Source organism: Stegodyphus dumicola, chromosome 6, assembly GCF_044657685.1.
Source record: "Stegodyphus dumicola isolate Sdum_Otavi_A_Nest chromosome 6, ASM4465768v1".
Classification (NCBI taxonomy): Eukaryota; Metazoa; Arthropoda; class Arachnida; order Araneae; family Eresidae; genus Stegodyphus; species Stegodyphus dumicola.
This window is the reverse complement of record NC_140773.1, coordinates 211371062-211389440: the sequence shown is the minus strand read 5'-3', so window position 1 is coordinate 211389440 and position 18379 is coordinate 211371062. Positions and strand designations below refer to the sequence as shown.

Below are 18379 nucleotides of genomic sequence, written 5' to 3'. Positions count from 1 at the left end.
TTTTTTACTTTTTTTCAATTTTTACTTCCTTGTATTATGTCGAAAAGGAACTATTGTTATTATAAAAGATTTGCGTTAACAGATTTCAACGAAATTTATTATCCGTTTTTACCGTTCTTGTATCCATTTTGACGTTTTTTGCGTGAAGTCTATATGTACGGACAGTATAAATAACTCTTTATTCCAAAACGGATTGTAAAATGGATTCAAAATGAGTTTAAATGGATTTTTTCGTGACGTCTGTACGTATATATATATATCTCCCATGACTCTAAACTGATCAGCCGTGGAATATTGAAATTTTATATATGGGACTGTTATAAAATTTTTTTGCATATCCCTTTTTTATTGAAAAGTATTAAAAGTACATTATATATAATTTCATTTTTTAGTCTTTGTAAAAAATTGTTTCTAAATTTCTTACTCTCTCTATAGACTAGCCGTGGAATATTGAAATTTTATATATGGGACTGTTATACCATTTTTTTGCATATCCCTTTTTTTTGCAAAGTATTAAAAGTACATTATATATAATTTCAGTTTTTAGTCTTTGTAAAAAATTTTCTTACTCTATATATATTTGGGAAAGTTTCACAATCTTTGCGGAAAAATAAAAATAAAAGAAATTTGACTCCCGCATGACAAAAATTAACCGCGATATTTAATTTCGAAATTTGAAATTTTTGATGTCGTTTTCGACTTGCATTGAGGGATCGGTTAATTTAATTAGACTATTCCGAGGATGAAATTTTAAATGAAATGCAGCAAAAAAATGTGTATTATTTAACAGGCCGAATGTGTTTTATTTTGCTCAATAGGTGACGTCTCATAACCAAAATAACTGTCAGAACAATCCAGAATTTTTTCCTCTTTCAAGAAACTTGGCATATTTTCTCAAAACGCTTACAAGAAGATATATACAAAATTAGTTAAAATTTTAGGCTGAATTCTTCATTTTCAAACTAGCATTTCTTTTCTTACACATATTATTCAATTGAAAGCGAAACACGGACGTATAACATTTAAAATTAGACAAAAAAGGGGGAGGACTTTAGTTTGGCATAGATTTTGAATAAAATTCTCTCGATTTCGAGGATAACCAGGCATAGGGCTTTCTTCTGCTTAAGAACAAAAATGTTTCGCAGAAAGCTTTTCAGAACTAATTTCTCAACTAAACCTTTAATTTTAGAAAAGAATTTAAAGACCAAATAATAGTAAAAAACTTTCAGAAGTGTTTTTGAAAAAAAAAATAACATTACAAAACACGCATATATGCATGTATATTGAATTCAAATTAAAAAACGTGTGCACGATATACACATTAAGTAAATTAATGATGTGTACAATAATGTATATTTTTACTTACATGTATTTCAGTATTCATACAATTGATTTATAGGTATCTCCTTTTTGTCAGTATTGTATTTGTGCTATCCATTTTGTTTGTTAATTTTTTATTACATACTTTGATGACTGAAACAGGGTAAAAAAAGTTCAAATCTTAAAAGTTTAATATTATTGAATACTTAAGTATTTAATATTTTGGTACATTCTGAAAACATTCCATTTTTGTTTAACTGGACATTCATCTTTAGTACAATGCAGGTTTAATTCTAGTTCAACAGGCCGGATCATGAATGAATGTAATGCAGTGCACAAGGCTAACGGCTAGAAGGCAAAAATTATGTTGTAATTATGTATACTATATTATTCTATTCGGCATTAACATATGTGCACTATAATATACTAAACTAAGTGGCGCAACAGTCCTAGTGGGCCACAGCCTGCAGTGCCCTTTTTCTGCGTTCTTGACCTTTGGGCCCCGGAGTGCATCAGCATATGCCCTGGGCTTGTCGCAGGGCCCTCGGTGTTTAGGGCTCAAGCGAACTTGGTACTCATTTTATCGACCCACTTAAGGGATGAAAGGTTGAGTCAGCCTTGCTCAGCGAGGGGATCGAACCCCGGACCTGTGGTGCAGCTGCGTGACGCGTTAGCCACTATGTGCACTATAATATACATACGTAATTTTCGAAACTAAAAATAGTTTTTTTTAGTAATTTTAAAAGAAATTTTAAGTATTTAAATTTCAGAATAACCACCCTTTATTAAATTAAAAATGTTACGACTATGTTAGAATAGTATTTAAATGTGAAGAATAACATGTAACACTCATCATTCGTAAAAAAAATGCATACAAATACAAGCAATTAAATAATTCTTGAGGATGAATCTAACTGATTTCGAAATACTTTCTTGAATTAGGGTTTCTTTATTAGTATCTGCTGAGTTATTTTAAAAATGAGTTTGTTGTAAGCAAACGCATCTTCTCACATCGAAATGTCTGATGCACCACTTAGGCACGTCGGCGTATCGATCGATGGGAAGCTTACTTCTCAACCGGATGATTCATCCAATAAACACATACATTCTCTCTCTCTACAGACGGTTTATAGAAGAAACGTATCATTTTATACACAAAAGATGTTATTAATGTTTTCTAAGTATCATTTAGTTTAACAGGTGTTCATTTATATTATTGTATCATAGATTTAAGCATTATAGTTTTTCTATTACAATTTCCAAAGATTTAACACAGTGATTTGAAGACTGCTATGCAAATTTGAAGATTGATTTGATGATTCTGCTATGCAAATTTGACGACTGCTATGCAAATTTCATAAAGATTTAAGCATTATAGTTTTTCTATTACAATTTCCAAAGATTTAACACAGTGATTTGAAGACTGCTATGCAAATTTGAAGATTGATTTGATGATTCTGCTATGCAAATTTGACGACTGCTATGCAAATTTCATAAAGATTTAAGCATTATAGTTTTTCTATTACAATTTCCAAAGATTTAACACAGTGATTTGAAGACTGCTATGCAAATTTGAAGATTGATTTGATGATTCTGCTATGCAAATTTGACGACTGCTATGCAAATTTCATAAAGATTTAAGCATTATAGTTTTTCTATTACAATTTCCGAAGATTTAACACAGTGATTTGAAGACTGCTATGCAAATTTTAGGTGACTTGAAAAATTTTCTAAAATTATCCTTACTTTTGCACAAGAAATAATTCAACTAAAATAAAATAGTTTAAGTCTTAAAATTCCTCTTGCTGTTAGTTTGGTTTATTTTTATTTTTTCCATTTATCCAAAGTACTTACGTACTCTATAAAAACAGTTTTATAAATTATTATTAGGGTAATGATATTATCTGACGCAAATTTCTACAAATTTTAGATTTTATGAGGAATGCATTTTCGTGACAACGTCGAATAATTCTCAAATTCTGAATTTTTAGTACTATTTTTAATTTTCATTATAATTATAAGACTATATTTTAGATTTAGATAACATTTTGCATTAGTTTCTCATAGAATTTCGGTTAAATTATATTGCAAAGGAATCTTATTCTAAAATTCAAACCAGAACTTTGAATTATCATGAGTTTTGCTAAATGTCTGGAAAATAAGAGAAGAAAGAGTCACTTAGCATAGTTATATAAAGTCAGATTCCGTTTTCTCTCAATAGCAATTAACAGTTTAAATGCCGAGGGATCTTTTTTTCAAACGAGCCACTTAACGAAAGAAATAAGCACATGTGTACAATTAAATGGTAACATTGGACTAAATTAATGGTTTAAATATGTTTCTAGAATTTAACGGTTTATATAAGTAAATTTCAATTAAAATGGTAGCTGAAATGGAAGTATAGAGTAAAATATATCAATATGCGTAAAGAAATGTAATTTTTTTAAAGTGTAAATTAAGCTACATAAAATGATTGTCGTTGTCTTCAGTTATGAGAAAACAAAAATTTATTTCGACAAAAGTAATGAAAACTGGGGCTACAATGTTTACACATACTTATTCACAGATTAGTAGAATATAAATTTATCATCTCTTGCTCTTATATTTAGATAACTCTTCCTTATTATTACAAATTCTTTTTCTCTTCTCGTATACTTTAACCGTAAATGTTATAAGAAATATGCCAATCTAAATTTTAAATGTAGGCCAAACAACAACTTCATTTTGACTAAAATATAGAATAAAACTATCAATTTCGAAAGCAATTAGACACAGATCCCTCTTCTTCAGGGCCAAAATAGAATTTTTTTTTTTTATAAAAAGAGAGTCCTGTATCTGAGCGTTGTTAAAGTCTTTGTAGTTTTATATTCAGTAAAAGTAAGTTTTAAGTCACACAAGAATTTTTTAAATGTCTAAAAAATACTAGAGATTGATCTATTGAAACATGCTAAAGGAAATAAAGATTAGTTTATAATACAAAATGCCGGCACTTACCAACGACTAGTAACTTCACATTCCGCTCATCTGAACCGTATTCGTTTTTTGCTAAACAGCCGTAGATGGCTCCATCTTTTCTATCCGAAGTTCGAATGATCAATTCCGAACTTAGCCCTTTCTCAACGTCTCTATCAAATTTTTCCAACCTGTAAGAATTGTTAAACGTTCAGTTTATATATATATATATATTATATATATAGATATATATATATATATATAAGATATCTATATATCTCCCTTAAATGAATATATATATATATATTCATTTAAGGGAGAGCTATTTAAAAATGTATGCTTACACATCAGATATACCTTCTAATAATGAATTTGACGTGTCATGAAACAGTTAATTTGTATCTGATGTAGAAGAACAAATTGAATAGTTTATTAAAAATATAAATAGCTCCAACCAGCTTACAGAGATCAGAAAAATACAATATGAAAATTCAAGCAGAATATTTGCGAAAGAACATCCGGCTGGTTCAGGTAAATAGAAGAGCCAACAGCAAGTAAAACACGGCAATACGGTCTTTAAACTGAAGATTTCAGCTAGAGATTGGCATTAATTTTAAAGAGATGCTCCATATGATATAGATTTTAATGCTCCTGACACATGAGATAAATTCCTGAGTTCGTTTGTTCGTTCCGCTGTTGAAATTCAGAGTTATTCACATTCATATAACCCTCCTACGATTTTTAGAAGTAAAATTTTTCTAAATCAAATTTTATACGATGGCGTATTTGTAAAGTGAAAACTCTTACTAGTTCTTGAAGTTTCATTTTGGTTTTCTGAAATATTCAACCTCGTTATAAAATATTTCTTTCTAATAAATTATGAATATTTTTTGAAGTAATCTTATGTTATTTTGCATCAGAGTAATAGAAAAAAAAATGTAATTATAATTACAATTACAGTTGCAGTTACATAATTGTATTTATATTATATGATTACTCTGTAATTATAATTGTAATTATGAAGTAAAATTCAAATAAAATCATACAATTACAAAGTAACCAATTACATTGTAATTAGAATTACAATTACAGTTACATAACTGTAATTAGATTAAATAATTACATTGTAATTGCAATTGTAATTATAAAGTAAAGAAAGGAAAAAGTACGATAAGACTAGAAATACGTTAATTACTTTCCTAAGCTTTGTTAGCTTTGAAAATAATTAGCAGATTTTTTAAATACATATTAAAAATATGTAGTCGATTGCAATAAACTACAAATTCAGTGCCAATATGATAACAAATATCTAACTTGTATAGTTTTTAGCTGCTTATGAGGAATATTTAATTTCTCCCACGCATTAAAAATGAAATCATACAATTTAAAAATATATTTTTCAGCAGACAATAGTTCCTAATTTGGAGAAGACTTCTTCTAAAATATTGTTCTATATCACATTCAAATCAAGTTTGAAACACGAGCTAATAAAATTTTAATAAAATTACTCTAATATTGTGTGACAATTACTTCTTCTGAATATGAATAAATTTCTTTATGATTGGTTAAGAAAAGCAACGTGATAAATTTTTCATATTGAGGAACTTCTTAAGATACAGAATTAACATAGTTTGGTTGATTAAAGCAAAGCACGCAAAGACCATCTTCTTGAGGAAAGGACTGTCTTCGTAGATGATTTTATAGGGCTTATATCAAAATTCAGAAAAACCACATAAACGCTCATGCAGACAGCATATTCGCCAGGATTTGAACCCCGGTCGAGCTACCAATGCTCACTGATTTACAGCTTAGCCGCTGGTAACCCTATATAAAATAAGTAATCTGATCTGATGAGATTCTCAACGATTAGAAAAGTCATGTTAAATAAATACTATAAAAATAATGTTCATCCTTTTCCTTCAGGCCTACCAGGGGCCGAGCGGTAAAGTCGCTGAGCACTGGTAGTTCCGTTCAAGGTTTGAATCCCGGTGAACGGGTTGGCTGCATGAGGATTTTCGAGGTTTTTTTCCATTTGAAACGTGTATACGAGGCAGTTCTCCTAGAAAGTACGTCACGAATGCAACCCTGTTCTTAGGCGGATAAACCCTACACTACTTTACCATAACCAAATTAACCAAACCAAATCTTTTACTCCTGTTCTATGGTTAGTTCTTTTGTGAATTTTATTCCTAGTTTGTTCATTGAAATTATTAAACATCTCGTAGCATATCTCTTTGAGATATTTATTGATTTTAGTTCCTGGATTTCATACCTTGCAATATATATTTGAATAAGCGATTCAGTGAAATAAATGTTTAAGGTATTTCTATCGTCTTCCTATCGTGCCTTCGTGGTGTAGTGGTTCTGCACGCTGGGCCGGTATTCCAGAGGGTGTTATGAGTATTTGTAAATTTATAATGACTCTGCATAATGGGTGTACTTAAAACACCATTCAACCGAAATTTCACTTTAGAAGTTGGTGACAGGTGATAGATCTTTCGTCTGGGGTATTCATCAAAGTCGGAGTGGAACTGGGCAAAGTCTGACTGTTGTTACCTATAGCAAAGGCTTGGTGAATGACAGGTCTTACTCTATATCTTTCATAGTTATGATAAGTTTATGAAGTTTATAAGGTATTTCTCCCGCTTTCTTGGCGTGCCTTTGTGGTGTAGTGGTTCTGCATGCTGGGCCGGTATTCCAGATGTCCGTGGTTCGATTCCCGGCGAAGGCGGTTGCTCAGTTTTCATCTTTCCTGCTTCCAAAAAATATACCTAATGACTCTACAGTGGTGCACAAAGTAAAAGTGTGTTTTATGAGGATTTTCCACAGCCAGGATTTGGAGATTCGGTCTCCTAAAATCCCCAGTCACCCTTTAAAAGGGGGAGTATATAAGGTATTTCTCCCGCCTTCCTAGCGTGCCTTCGTGGTGTAGTGGTTCTGCACGCTGGGCCGGCATTCCAGAGATCCGTGGTTCGATTCCCAGCGAAGGCGTTTGCTAATTTTTCATCTTGCCTGCTTCCCAAAAATTCCTAATGACTCTACAAATGTCCAATTAAAATTGGAATGCTACTTTATTATTTAAGTGAAAAAGCTTCCAAAAGGCTTTAATTTACAAAAGCAGATCAGTTTCCTACTATTTGGCTCTGTCATTCTCATAAAAATTATTCATACAGCCATTTTAAATTAAAGATGTGTTCTGTAGCTTTAAGTTTTGGAGGGATAATTCTTATTGTTTGGAGGGCCTATCATCACCATTTAACTTGAAATTAATTCAGATATTAAATTGAAATCTGCCTATCAAGTTCAGATTGCAGTTTTTTTCCGATATTGTGATTTTTATATTTTTTTTCAAATACTTCTTTTAATGTTTTGAAACTTTAATTATAAAATCTTCGAGGTGTTAGATAGTAATCTGAAGCTTCCCAGATTACAATTTTTATTTCATTTTTTTTGATTGGTTCATGCAGTTTCCTCATACGGCGTAGCTTTAGTAATATTTGCTTTTTTAACCTCCATAAAAAAAAAAAAAAAAAAAAAAAAAAGAAAAAAAAACTCCCACCATTTGGGGGAGGGGGAACACGGTTTCTTTGAAGAAAAGAACCTACCATTTTATCATCATTATTACTATATTATATTGTTATTTTTTCAAATTTTTTAAGCATCGAAATTCTCGCTTGAAAATAATAAAACATGCTGAAAAAGAAACAGTTTAAGTTGCCGGTACATTAATATTCATTACATTGAAAATATTACTAATTTATATATGGCACTTATTAATTATATTCGATTACTAAAAGTTTAGTTATTGGATTAAAGCTTTAAGAATTTCACACAACAAGCCATATGATTATGTTAGTTCCCCTATTCTTTAATTCTTTCTTTTCCTTAAATAGATACTAGGTGTAGAATGTGTATTCGAGTCAGCTATCCCGCATAGAAAAAATTTTGCTTCTGCTTGAATCATGTGGAGCCTTTTTCTTAGTCTTGAAATGAACATCTAAATAAAATCTACTATTATAATTTACGTAAACCATCATTTATTACGTTAAGCTACATTTTATATTTTAGTTTCTCAAATTCATATGGCTTTCTAATAATTTTCCTCACTTAAATATGTTATGTCTTTTATATTGTGCGAGGGGCTGTTATCATAGTTGAGATAAAATATTTGTTGTTTTTAAAATGCGTAGTATAAGTTTAAGTGAAATACATGTTTTCGGATTTTTACATGTGAATTTTAGAAAACCTAACACATACCTGGTATGTTTCTTGAAGTCAATTTCCGCTTTATCTTTCGTCCATGTTATACTTAATGGCTTATCACCGATGGCTTCGCATTTAAGAGTGGCTGTTTCACCTCTGCGAACAGACTGCAGAGTAAATTTCTCTTCGAAACGCGCGGGAACTAAAATAAGAGAAAAAATCTAAATATGCAGCTAAAATTAAACTGATCGATGAATAATCAAGTGAAAGGTTAATGCAATTCATTGGGTAAAGTACAAAAATAATTTCTAATGCTCATTTATAAATTAGTTACACATTCTGTTATTTATAAAACGAGCAGAGTAAATATGCGAAAAAAGGAGGTACATGTGCGCTAAAATGTTTCGGATATATAGAAGTATAAAAATACAAAGATACATTAATCAGCTGTAATCGAACTGATGTAGAAATTATGCGATTTTTCTTTTCTGAAAAAGACAAAATAACATTAGGAGCAATAAGAACATAGTATGTTAAAATAAAAAATTTCATACACAGTGAATAAATTATTCAATTACGCAAAACCAGTTCTGTTACAATTTTACTTAGATATGCTAAAAACGCAACTGTCTTTTACAAACCTTTGAAGAGAAAGAAACATCGGAATAAAAATTTCATTCACAATTAATCAACTATGAAATTTAGAATAATAAACCTTTTATAAAGTTATACACATAAAATGAAGTATTTTAAACATAGACCTACTCAGTTTACATATAAAATAATATAACATAACCATTCTTATATTTAATAGTATAGAGAAAAAACGTTTATTATTATATATATATATTTAAGACAATGAGTTATTAATACATCTCAGAAAGGTATAAACTTTGTTGCATTCATAATTTGACATGAAATTTGTAAATTAAAATCAGAACTACATAGTTCAACTGCAAAGAATACCTTTTGTCAAACTGATAAAAAAAAGGCTTATACTGAAAATACCAAAATATGCATTAAACACATAACCCTCAAGTAACGAACCAGTAAGTCTATTATCCATTAAAACACAAAAACTCTTTCATCTGGAATTAACTTATTGTTAAACATAAACTATATGCTCCTTAATGAAGAGTTGATAGTTTAGGCTGATACTGAGTTTCTGTTTACGGTAATACTGGAAAGTAATTAGTGAATATAAAACGATAAATACAAAGAAGTAATTAAAGCATCACGAAGCTGTAGCGACAGATTTCTTTATAAAAAAAGAGGGATGTCGTTCAAAAAATATTATTGATATGACTAGAAGAAGCAGTTCACTCGTAAATCAACATAAGCTATGTTCTCCTTAATGAATGAAGCGTTAATAGTTTAGGCTGTCGTTAATAATAATAATGAACAGTATTTCTCAGAAAGCAGTTAATATAAAATGATAAATACAAATAAATAATAAACGCATTACAAAGTTGTAGCGACAGATTTCACTTATTAAAAAAAGAGGGATGTTGATAACTAAAATGCATTATTTATATGAATAACAAAAGCAGCTGTATTACTTAATCCATAACTGAAACAACTACAGTTCATGACGGAAACAGCTGCAATTATGTTACTTGACCCATAACCATAACTGAAACAAGTGCAGCAAGTTCAAGATTCAGATATTAACAATTACTAAACTTTTTAACGCTTATAACTATCATTAGAGGTTCATATCATTAATACAATATTAACGGTTATAACTATCATCAGTTAGAATTAAGATTTTAGCCATTGAATTAAGTTTTAGCCGATGAAAAATTATTTAGATTGTTTACGAATTATGTACCCTAAATACTTAAAGATAACTGTTATTTCGTCAATGTAGTTCACTGAATTAAAGTTGTGTAGATGCTTAATTATGCATTCTTTCATGTATTCCTGATTTAATTACATCAGGGTTTTAAATTTTGTGTAACTTTGAAAAAAGACGCAGGCCTTATCGAATTTTCTGGCATGTTATCAGTTTTCCAACCGAATGGGAAGCAAAAAAAATATTTTACTATTTTTACAGATTTTGGCTTGCAAATGTATCTTACACTAAATGTTTTGGAAGGAAGTCAAATTATTAAATAGTTGTAGAATTTATAGTTATTCAAATAATAAGTTCTTTTACTAAAAATGACTTATATTTTTTTGAAGTCTAAAACCATTATTATTTGGAAGAGTATGAAGTACTTGTAGTCTGAAAATGCAAAACAAAGTAAATTAAAATAATTTTCAATTTAGCAATATTTTATTTCTTCATTTGTTTTAACAAGTTGATGCACTCTTGTAGACTGAAAATGTAAAACAAAACAGTATATAAAAATGATTTTGAATTTCCCAATTCGTTTCATTTGTTTTTAAGAAGTTGATGTATTGTCACACAGCAAAAATATATTTAAACTAATAATGATAATACCACGAATGTTTGCATATGGAAAGTTAGTATATAAATTTCAAATTATTCACAGTATTACATGATATTCATTGCGGTCACAGAGCGTATTTGTTTGTACTTCATATCGTTTACGGACACTTGATCAGCAAAACAAAATAATCTGCATAGTTAAAAAATTCGCAAAGTAAGAACTTCCTTTCAATAGATATATATAAACTTGTTTTACAGTACAAATTTAATTGTTGCCAAAATACAAAATATAGGAACAAATTTATTTTAAATGAGAAAGCATAAAAGAAGGGAATTAAATCAACAAACGCCATTAGGTGTGTGATTATTTTTATTCTCTTACCAATAACAATCAAAGAAACTAATTTACGTATATCTCGTCCTATATTATTACTAACGGAGCAACTGTAAAAGCCTTCGTCACTTTTTTTGATATTTGATAAAATGAATGTTCCATTTTCAAATGTTTGTATCCGATCACTTTCATTTTCGAAGACATCTTTATTCTCTTGATCTGAAAATATAAAAATGAATAAAAAATTTTTAAAAAAATATTAGCAATAATATAAATTATGTATAACCACAACATGAATTTGTGAACATAAAAACAAGGAAATAAACATAGTAATTTCCATTTATGGTTTTCATTAACAAAGAAGTCTTTCAGACATTCTAAAACACTCCAGCATATAATTTCTCATATATTTGAAGGATGCAAATCACCGTTTACTTTGTGGAAATGAGAGGAGCTCCGAACGATGGATCTTGGATGAGAAAATAAAATTCAGTGTACTCTTTCTCACAACTTAACACGAGAGTTTCGAATTACCGGCTCGATTTGTTGATTATTACATAGTACGGCATAATTCCTTTCAATTTAATTTCAGATACTTAATTAGAGTGTTTAAAATTTAATATAAATTATTCCGCATTAGTACTAGACAGGAAAAATTACAAAAATAAAATTGTACGTACTATTTAGTTGTAACATAGAGCAAAAAAAATTATATAAATCAGAAGCGATGAGGGCTGCTTACTTGGAGTTGCAATAAATGATTTAATCCATTCAATAACGTTTAAATTAAAAAAATTAAGAAGTTAAAAATATTTATAGCCTTGTGTTTCCACTACATTTTGCATCTCCATTTTTTATAAACTTATGTAAGTGTTATGGTTTTAGTGTTATGGTTAATCGCTTGATAAGGACCTGTTTGTGGGGCTCAAAATTCAAAAATTTGAACTATTTTATGTTTCATATGCCCTTAAGAAAGAATTATTAATTAATTCATTAATATAGAGATTAACAGCGATCTTAATGATTGCAGACAAGCTGACTGAGAGTGGTTATTGAGATTTAATCCATTGCAGCAGCGTTTCTCAAGTAAAGTTTCTGAAGTTCTTTTGTAAAGTGTAGACCACTTTTATAAATTGAAATGTTCTGCAGATAGCCTTACTCTTGATCCCTTTGAAAGCAATTTTAAAGTAATTCAAGCAATTATTGAATACAGGGTTTGATTTATTTTGTATAATTTTTTTCCTTAATTGAAGTTTGTTTGCCTTTTTTTTTGCAGACTGTTATGCAAATGCCAAAACACAAATTAAATAAAAAGAAATTTTTCCAGTATCCGATGATTATCATACACAAACATTGAATCTAAAAATTAAATCTATTTTAAAGGTACTGCACACAGAAATCTGCAAGTTATAAATATTGATATGAGGGGCCTCAGCTCGGTAAAATGAGAATAATTAATGCAATGAACTCACAGAGAATGTTTTAGTTTCTCTTTAAAGTCTGTAAATTATTAGAAAATCAAATTGATTTTTAGAAAACCTCAAATTATCTAAAATCTGAAGAGAATTCTCGGACTTGAACCAAAAATTTAAAGTATTCCTACAAATAAAGGGAATGATGATAACCTAATGCCCGTAGACACTATGTAGAAATTAAAAAGCACAATATTTAAAAGTCATCCTCATATTAAAACTGTATTTTTATCCTAAAAATGCCACTAGAATATGAGCTTTTATAAGCGTTGCATGCTGCAGCAAAATTGATTCTAATTATTCATTAGCTTTCTTAAAGAGTGACATATCTGTACATTGCTATTAAGTGCGAATTTTAACACAATTAGCTCGTTGATATTTAAATCTATTGTCAAGAAATATATTCAAGAGAAGTTACCAAGCTTTATAATGAATGCTGAATGGTGCCTGGTGTTAAGAATATAAAGACTAAAATATGATTTTAGGGGGTTATAAATTATTATTGGAGAATATTCATATTTTATTAAATCCTTCTACTTAACATAATTACTTGTACATACATATTGCTTCTTGTATAAGAATATTTAATTACGTGAACTAAATCATTGCATCCATGAATATTTGGTACATTTTCATTATCCGCCTCATTCTCTCGCCGATTGATAACTTTGTGAATCAACGAAGACCGTTTATTTCGATATTTTGCCTCTTCAAAGGGACTGCTCTAACAAGTGACGGAGAGTGGAGACTTCTGGTGGCTATTAGAGGTTAGCAGATATTGTATTCGCCGTCCCATCAGGAGTTTATTGCAACAAAAAGAATTTTCACATGGCCAGACAAGGGCTGAGAGTACATAAGAGATGCATTACAGATGACGTTTTTCCAGCACATAATGAAAAGTTTCGTCTTAAGCGTGTTTTCTAACTAAAAATATAATTTTAGAGCATAATATTGTTATAACATAATGCTAATTAAACTAAAATTATTATTAGAAACAAACTAAAGCTAAACTAAACTAAAACTAGGTTGAAAGTTCTTAGGTCCATAATTTGAAAACGTAATGCTTGTTATTGTCGCACATAGCACTTTGCTTAATTAATTGTTCGCTTGCTCGAAAGGATTGTAATTAAGTGAAATGTCCATGATTTGTTTAGTGCTTTGACAGATATCCTGTTCAATTGACGCTATGAATTATATCATGCTACAGATTTCATTAATTGCCTTCTATTTGTGGTTATAATTATATAATTGTCTTCGATTTGTGGTGCTGTTGGTAGGAAGACGCAGACGATTTGCTACTGTTTGTGGGCAATGGAGAGCAAATTGTTCAAGGCAGCCATCGTTTCTGCAGACGCAGACATTTGTGTTCAAGATATAAAATGATAGAAGTACACTGGAAATGGACCATGGCCAGCAATAATAATTAGTTAGTTGCGAGATGGTAATTTCACGTGTTGATGAAACTTTCAGTATGAAACCATACGTTCATCTATTTTTAAACAAGGAGAAAAGAATGTTTTTTTTTTAAAATGAAAAACAATTTTATGAGAAAAACAATATGTAACGTGAATATTTACATTTTTATAGCGAACGATATATACTGTTAAGAGAAATGAAAGTTGCATATGCAGCATGTGGACAATCAAAAAGTACCAATAATTTTAAAAGGCGTAGTTTTCATCATAAAGTAAGGTATTAAGGCAGTAATAGTCCACCAGCGGCCGAGCGGTAAAGTCGCTGAACACTGGTAGTTCGGTCCGAGGTTCGAATCCCGCGAACGGGCTGGCTGCATGGGCGTTTTCGTGGTTTTCCCCATGTGTAACGTGTATACGAGCCAGTTCCCCTTAGAAAGTCCTCCACGAAGGCATCCCTCCCCTTAGGCAGATAGCCCTCGAGGCTTTGCCATAATCACACACACACACATAAGGCAGTAATAAAATAAATTAATATCCTTAGCTTTTCTTGGAATTGAAGTCAAGCTTCTGCATTCCAATACATATTATACATGGATTAAAAATAATTAATAGATTATTTTACACTTTTATATATTAGCCAGCATTTAAAACTTCATCAAAAATTTTTATGCCTAGAAAATAGTTTGATTCTATATTAAATTTCTTATTTGGTAAAAATATCTAAATATTCGAGTTGTAAGCAAACAGCAGTTTGATGACTTCTCTTGCACAGATTTATATGATGTTTTTATAATTTTTAAATTTAAGTTACTTCGTTAACATAGAAACAGATGCAAAAAAACATTCTAAAATTTAAGAAATTAAATTTACCTCTTTCCCATGTAACTTGAGGTGGTGGGTGTCCCGTAGCTTGACAAGAAAAGACTGCAGTGTGACCTTCTTGCAAAATTTGGTCTTCAGGGTCTTGAACAAGTGAAGGAGGAACTTAAAAAAAAAGAAAGGTCTTTTATATAACAAGCTGCAAATAAACGGAAACACAATATTAAAAAAATACGTAATTACTTAATTGTTTCCTGTAGCGCATTAAATTCATATGTAATTGTAGCTTTTAAACATAAAAAAATAAAAAGTATATAACATTTTTCCTAATCTGATTGTTTTAAATAAATTGTACTAATAAATAATTTGCCTGCATGCCATCATTTAAATTTATTAAAAATTTAAATCATTCTTATACAATTAATACTTGTTCGAATATTACTTTCCTATCACTGCTGAAAGAATAACTTCAATAAATTCAATTTAATGTATATATACTATATTAAAATGTGATTAAAAATAAATATACTTCTTCTATGTGATTTTGATAACTCTTATACTGACTTTGTGTTTTCTAAAATTCTTACTCTGAGTAATAAATAGTTACTTTGTTACTTGAAAGGAGGTACGAATTTTGAAATAATAAGGCGTACTTAAATACATGTTATTAAGCACACGTTTTTTCAAACCGCTAAGAAAATAAAGCATATATTATGTGGAACGTAATAATAATAAGTTTTGTTTCCTTAACTTATTTGGGATCTTAAATAAAAATATTAATTGCATTTTTACACCACATGATACAGAAGTAAGAAAAGCAAACCGACTTGAACACTGAAATTATTCAAAATTCAGTTTCAAATTGCCCTCTATAAACTCCATGCATTTCGATAGACTTTTAACCAGATCTAATTTCTGCTAGGAAGCTTCTTGAAAGAAAAAGATTTCATATGAGCCACCCAATATCGGCATAGTGGTTAGCGTCGCTGACTGTCGTGTCGAAGAGACCGGGTTTGAATCCAGGAGAAGACATGGATATTCATAAATGTATAGTGTTCGCGCGGCAAGGAGGGCACTTCAAACATGCGGCGAGCCGAAAGTCCGCTCGTGAAGTTGATGGGAGGGGAAGAGGGGTGGGTGACCCTCGGACCTGTCCGCCCCCGGGGTGCTCTCCATCAAAATTGGAGGGCGAAAGTGAGTTAAATCGCAATGTCACCTGTACAGTACTGAAGGCTGTTGCCAACGACAGGCGTATCTTGCGCTACTTGCCACAGGGAATTTTGTGGGCTTAGGCTGACAATATGACTTCCGTTTATTTGCAGCTTGTTATATAAAAGTATTAAGCAACCTATAGCAAGTGAGCATTAGTCAAATCCATAGTAATTTAAGGTTAAATTTTGCGTAATTTGGGAGAACAAAGTGAGCAAAAAAAAAAAAAAAAAAAAAAAAAAAGATTTAGAGCAACTGAAGAAAAATATATTTATATAGATTAATATTTTAATAAGAAATTTATTTTTAAAACATATAAATGCCATGGAGTATTATTTTCAGTTTTACAGAAAGTGTATAAATAAATCAGAATATTCTAGCGTAAATAAAAGTACATCGTGGTATATAGACATTTATAATTCTATTTATCGCTTGTTATTTTTTAATAACATCAATGATATAAAAAAATATCATCATGAAAATTGTATTAAAATTCAATAATAATAATTTACTAAAAATAAAAAAACTCTTGTAGTTAATGCTCTGGAATCATTTGTTAAACAAAGTTTAATCAATTATCACTGCACATGTTCTAATAGCTTAATTTATGAATAGTTAAGAGTTAACAATAATTTATAAACTGACATTGAGTATAAATAAAGATTCAATAGCACTATGAACATATCTTTCATACAAAAAGCTTTAAAATGTAATAAAAATATAAAGACATGCTTACCGTTTACAACCAATTGAGAAGAATACGAATCTCTCCCTAATGAACTAGTCACTACACAGGTATAATTCCCTGCATGATTAGTACGAAGCGAATTAATTAACAGTACAGAATAATCTTCATTGTTCTGTATAGTTATATACGGAGATGTCATTAACGTTTGTTCGTTTTTATACCAAATGAATTTAAAAGGACTGATTCCTTCGATGACTGTGCAAAGCGCTTTTGTTTTCTGGCCTTCAGTGAGTTTCTCCGGAAAGCTGAAGGGCTGAATTCTAGGGTATCCTGAAGAATAAGAAGTATTATTAGTTTCAATTTTTAACTATGAAACAACGAACATCATAATATATTGAACATCTATTATTAAATCTAATGAATAAGATATGGATATAAATCTGTGAGAAATCTCAGAGAATATTCGTGTTTCGAAGCAAAAAAGTATACGTGTACAGAAATGCAAGATAAAAATTAACTGTTGTTCCTGACTAAGATCGTTTCCAAAAGTTCTCTAGTGGGGCAGTAATTTAAGCATGAGTTACTTCAATCACGAAATTTTTAAGGATACCCCTAGAACAGGCGTTTGCTCTGAGCATTTAATTAAGGGAGTAAACTGAAGTTTAATTCGTACGGTAATAAAAACTATGCGTCTGAAAATCATGATTTCATTTTTAACTCCAGTCTGCAATTTAACAGTTATTAATTATTTTTTTATAGTTATTAAAAGTAATAAAATTTTACATAACATTTTTTTTGAAAACATATAGACTCCCTGTGCACCACATATATACAATTCGGGGCTTACAGAAGTAAGTTAACTAAAACATTAAAAGTTATATACATAAATAAAACGAACAAAAGCAGAGAACAGCAGTCTGGACGAAAACAGATAAGTTCACTGGCCAAGTCACTCCGAACATTTTCAAATCGTTCTGTAAGCATAATCTAGGGCCATTAAATGTAGGGCATGAGAAAATCAAATGTTCCACATCCTGAAGCACTCTTTTTGAACATTCACATAAAATGTTTGATCTTAGATTAAAGCAAAACAAGTAACTTGCAAATTTACCGTGACCAGATAAAAACTGAGACACTTTAAAATTTATAGTGAGGAAAGACTCAGAATGCAGTCTATGGTAAATAAAAGGAAAGAACGTTTTGGTGATCTCAGCATTACAAGATGAAATATATTCCTCATTCCACATAGATAAAATCTTCTTATAATGAAAGGACTTCTAACAGCTCTTTGGAATGCTAATGTTGATATCAATGGGTAAATTTAAGGCATCTTTAGCTAAGAAATCAGCTCTTTCATTTCCATAGAAACCATGATGAGCATGCATATAAGCAAAGCGGATATCAATTCCTCTATTTCTAAGTGAACTAACAGTTACTAGGGTTTCGATAACTAATTTGTCGCAGCTGGTAATACTGTTCAAAAGTTGAAGAGAAGAAAGAGAATCAGAACAAATAAAGCACCTTGAGGATGTTGTCCCATTATCCTTGATTCATTTGACGGCAAAATAAATG

General features: G+C 30.2%; 1 protein-coding gene across 17 annotated transcripts in view; it reads right to left on the bottom strand.

Annotated features, from left to right (window-relative positions):
• Nucleotides 1–18379, bottom strand: part of LOC118194022 (cell adhesion molecule Dscam1-like) — a 234218-nt gene that overhangs the window by 49353 nt on the left and 166486 nt on the right. For 16 of the 17 annotated variants that reach the window (XM_085819465.1, XM_085819462.1, XM_085819466.1 and 13 more), the window contains exons 5-6: nt 8530–8677; nt 4315–4463 (exon numbers count right to left, since the gene is read on the bottom strand). In XM_085819465.1, the coding sequence (XP_085675591.1) occupies nt 4315–4463; nt 8530–8677 (297 nt within the window). Of the gene's footprint in view, nt 1–4314; nt 4464–8529; nt 8678–11252; nt 11424–14961; nt 15076–16855; nt 17138–18379 lie in introns of all 17 variants that reach the window. The other variant, XM_035365205.2, reaches the window with a different exon arrangement.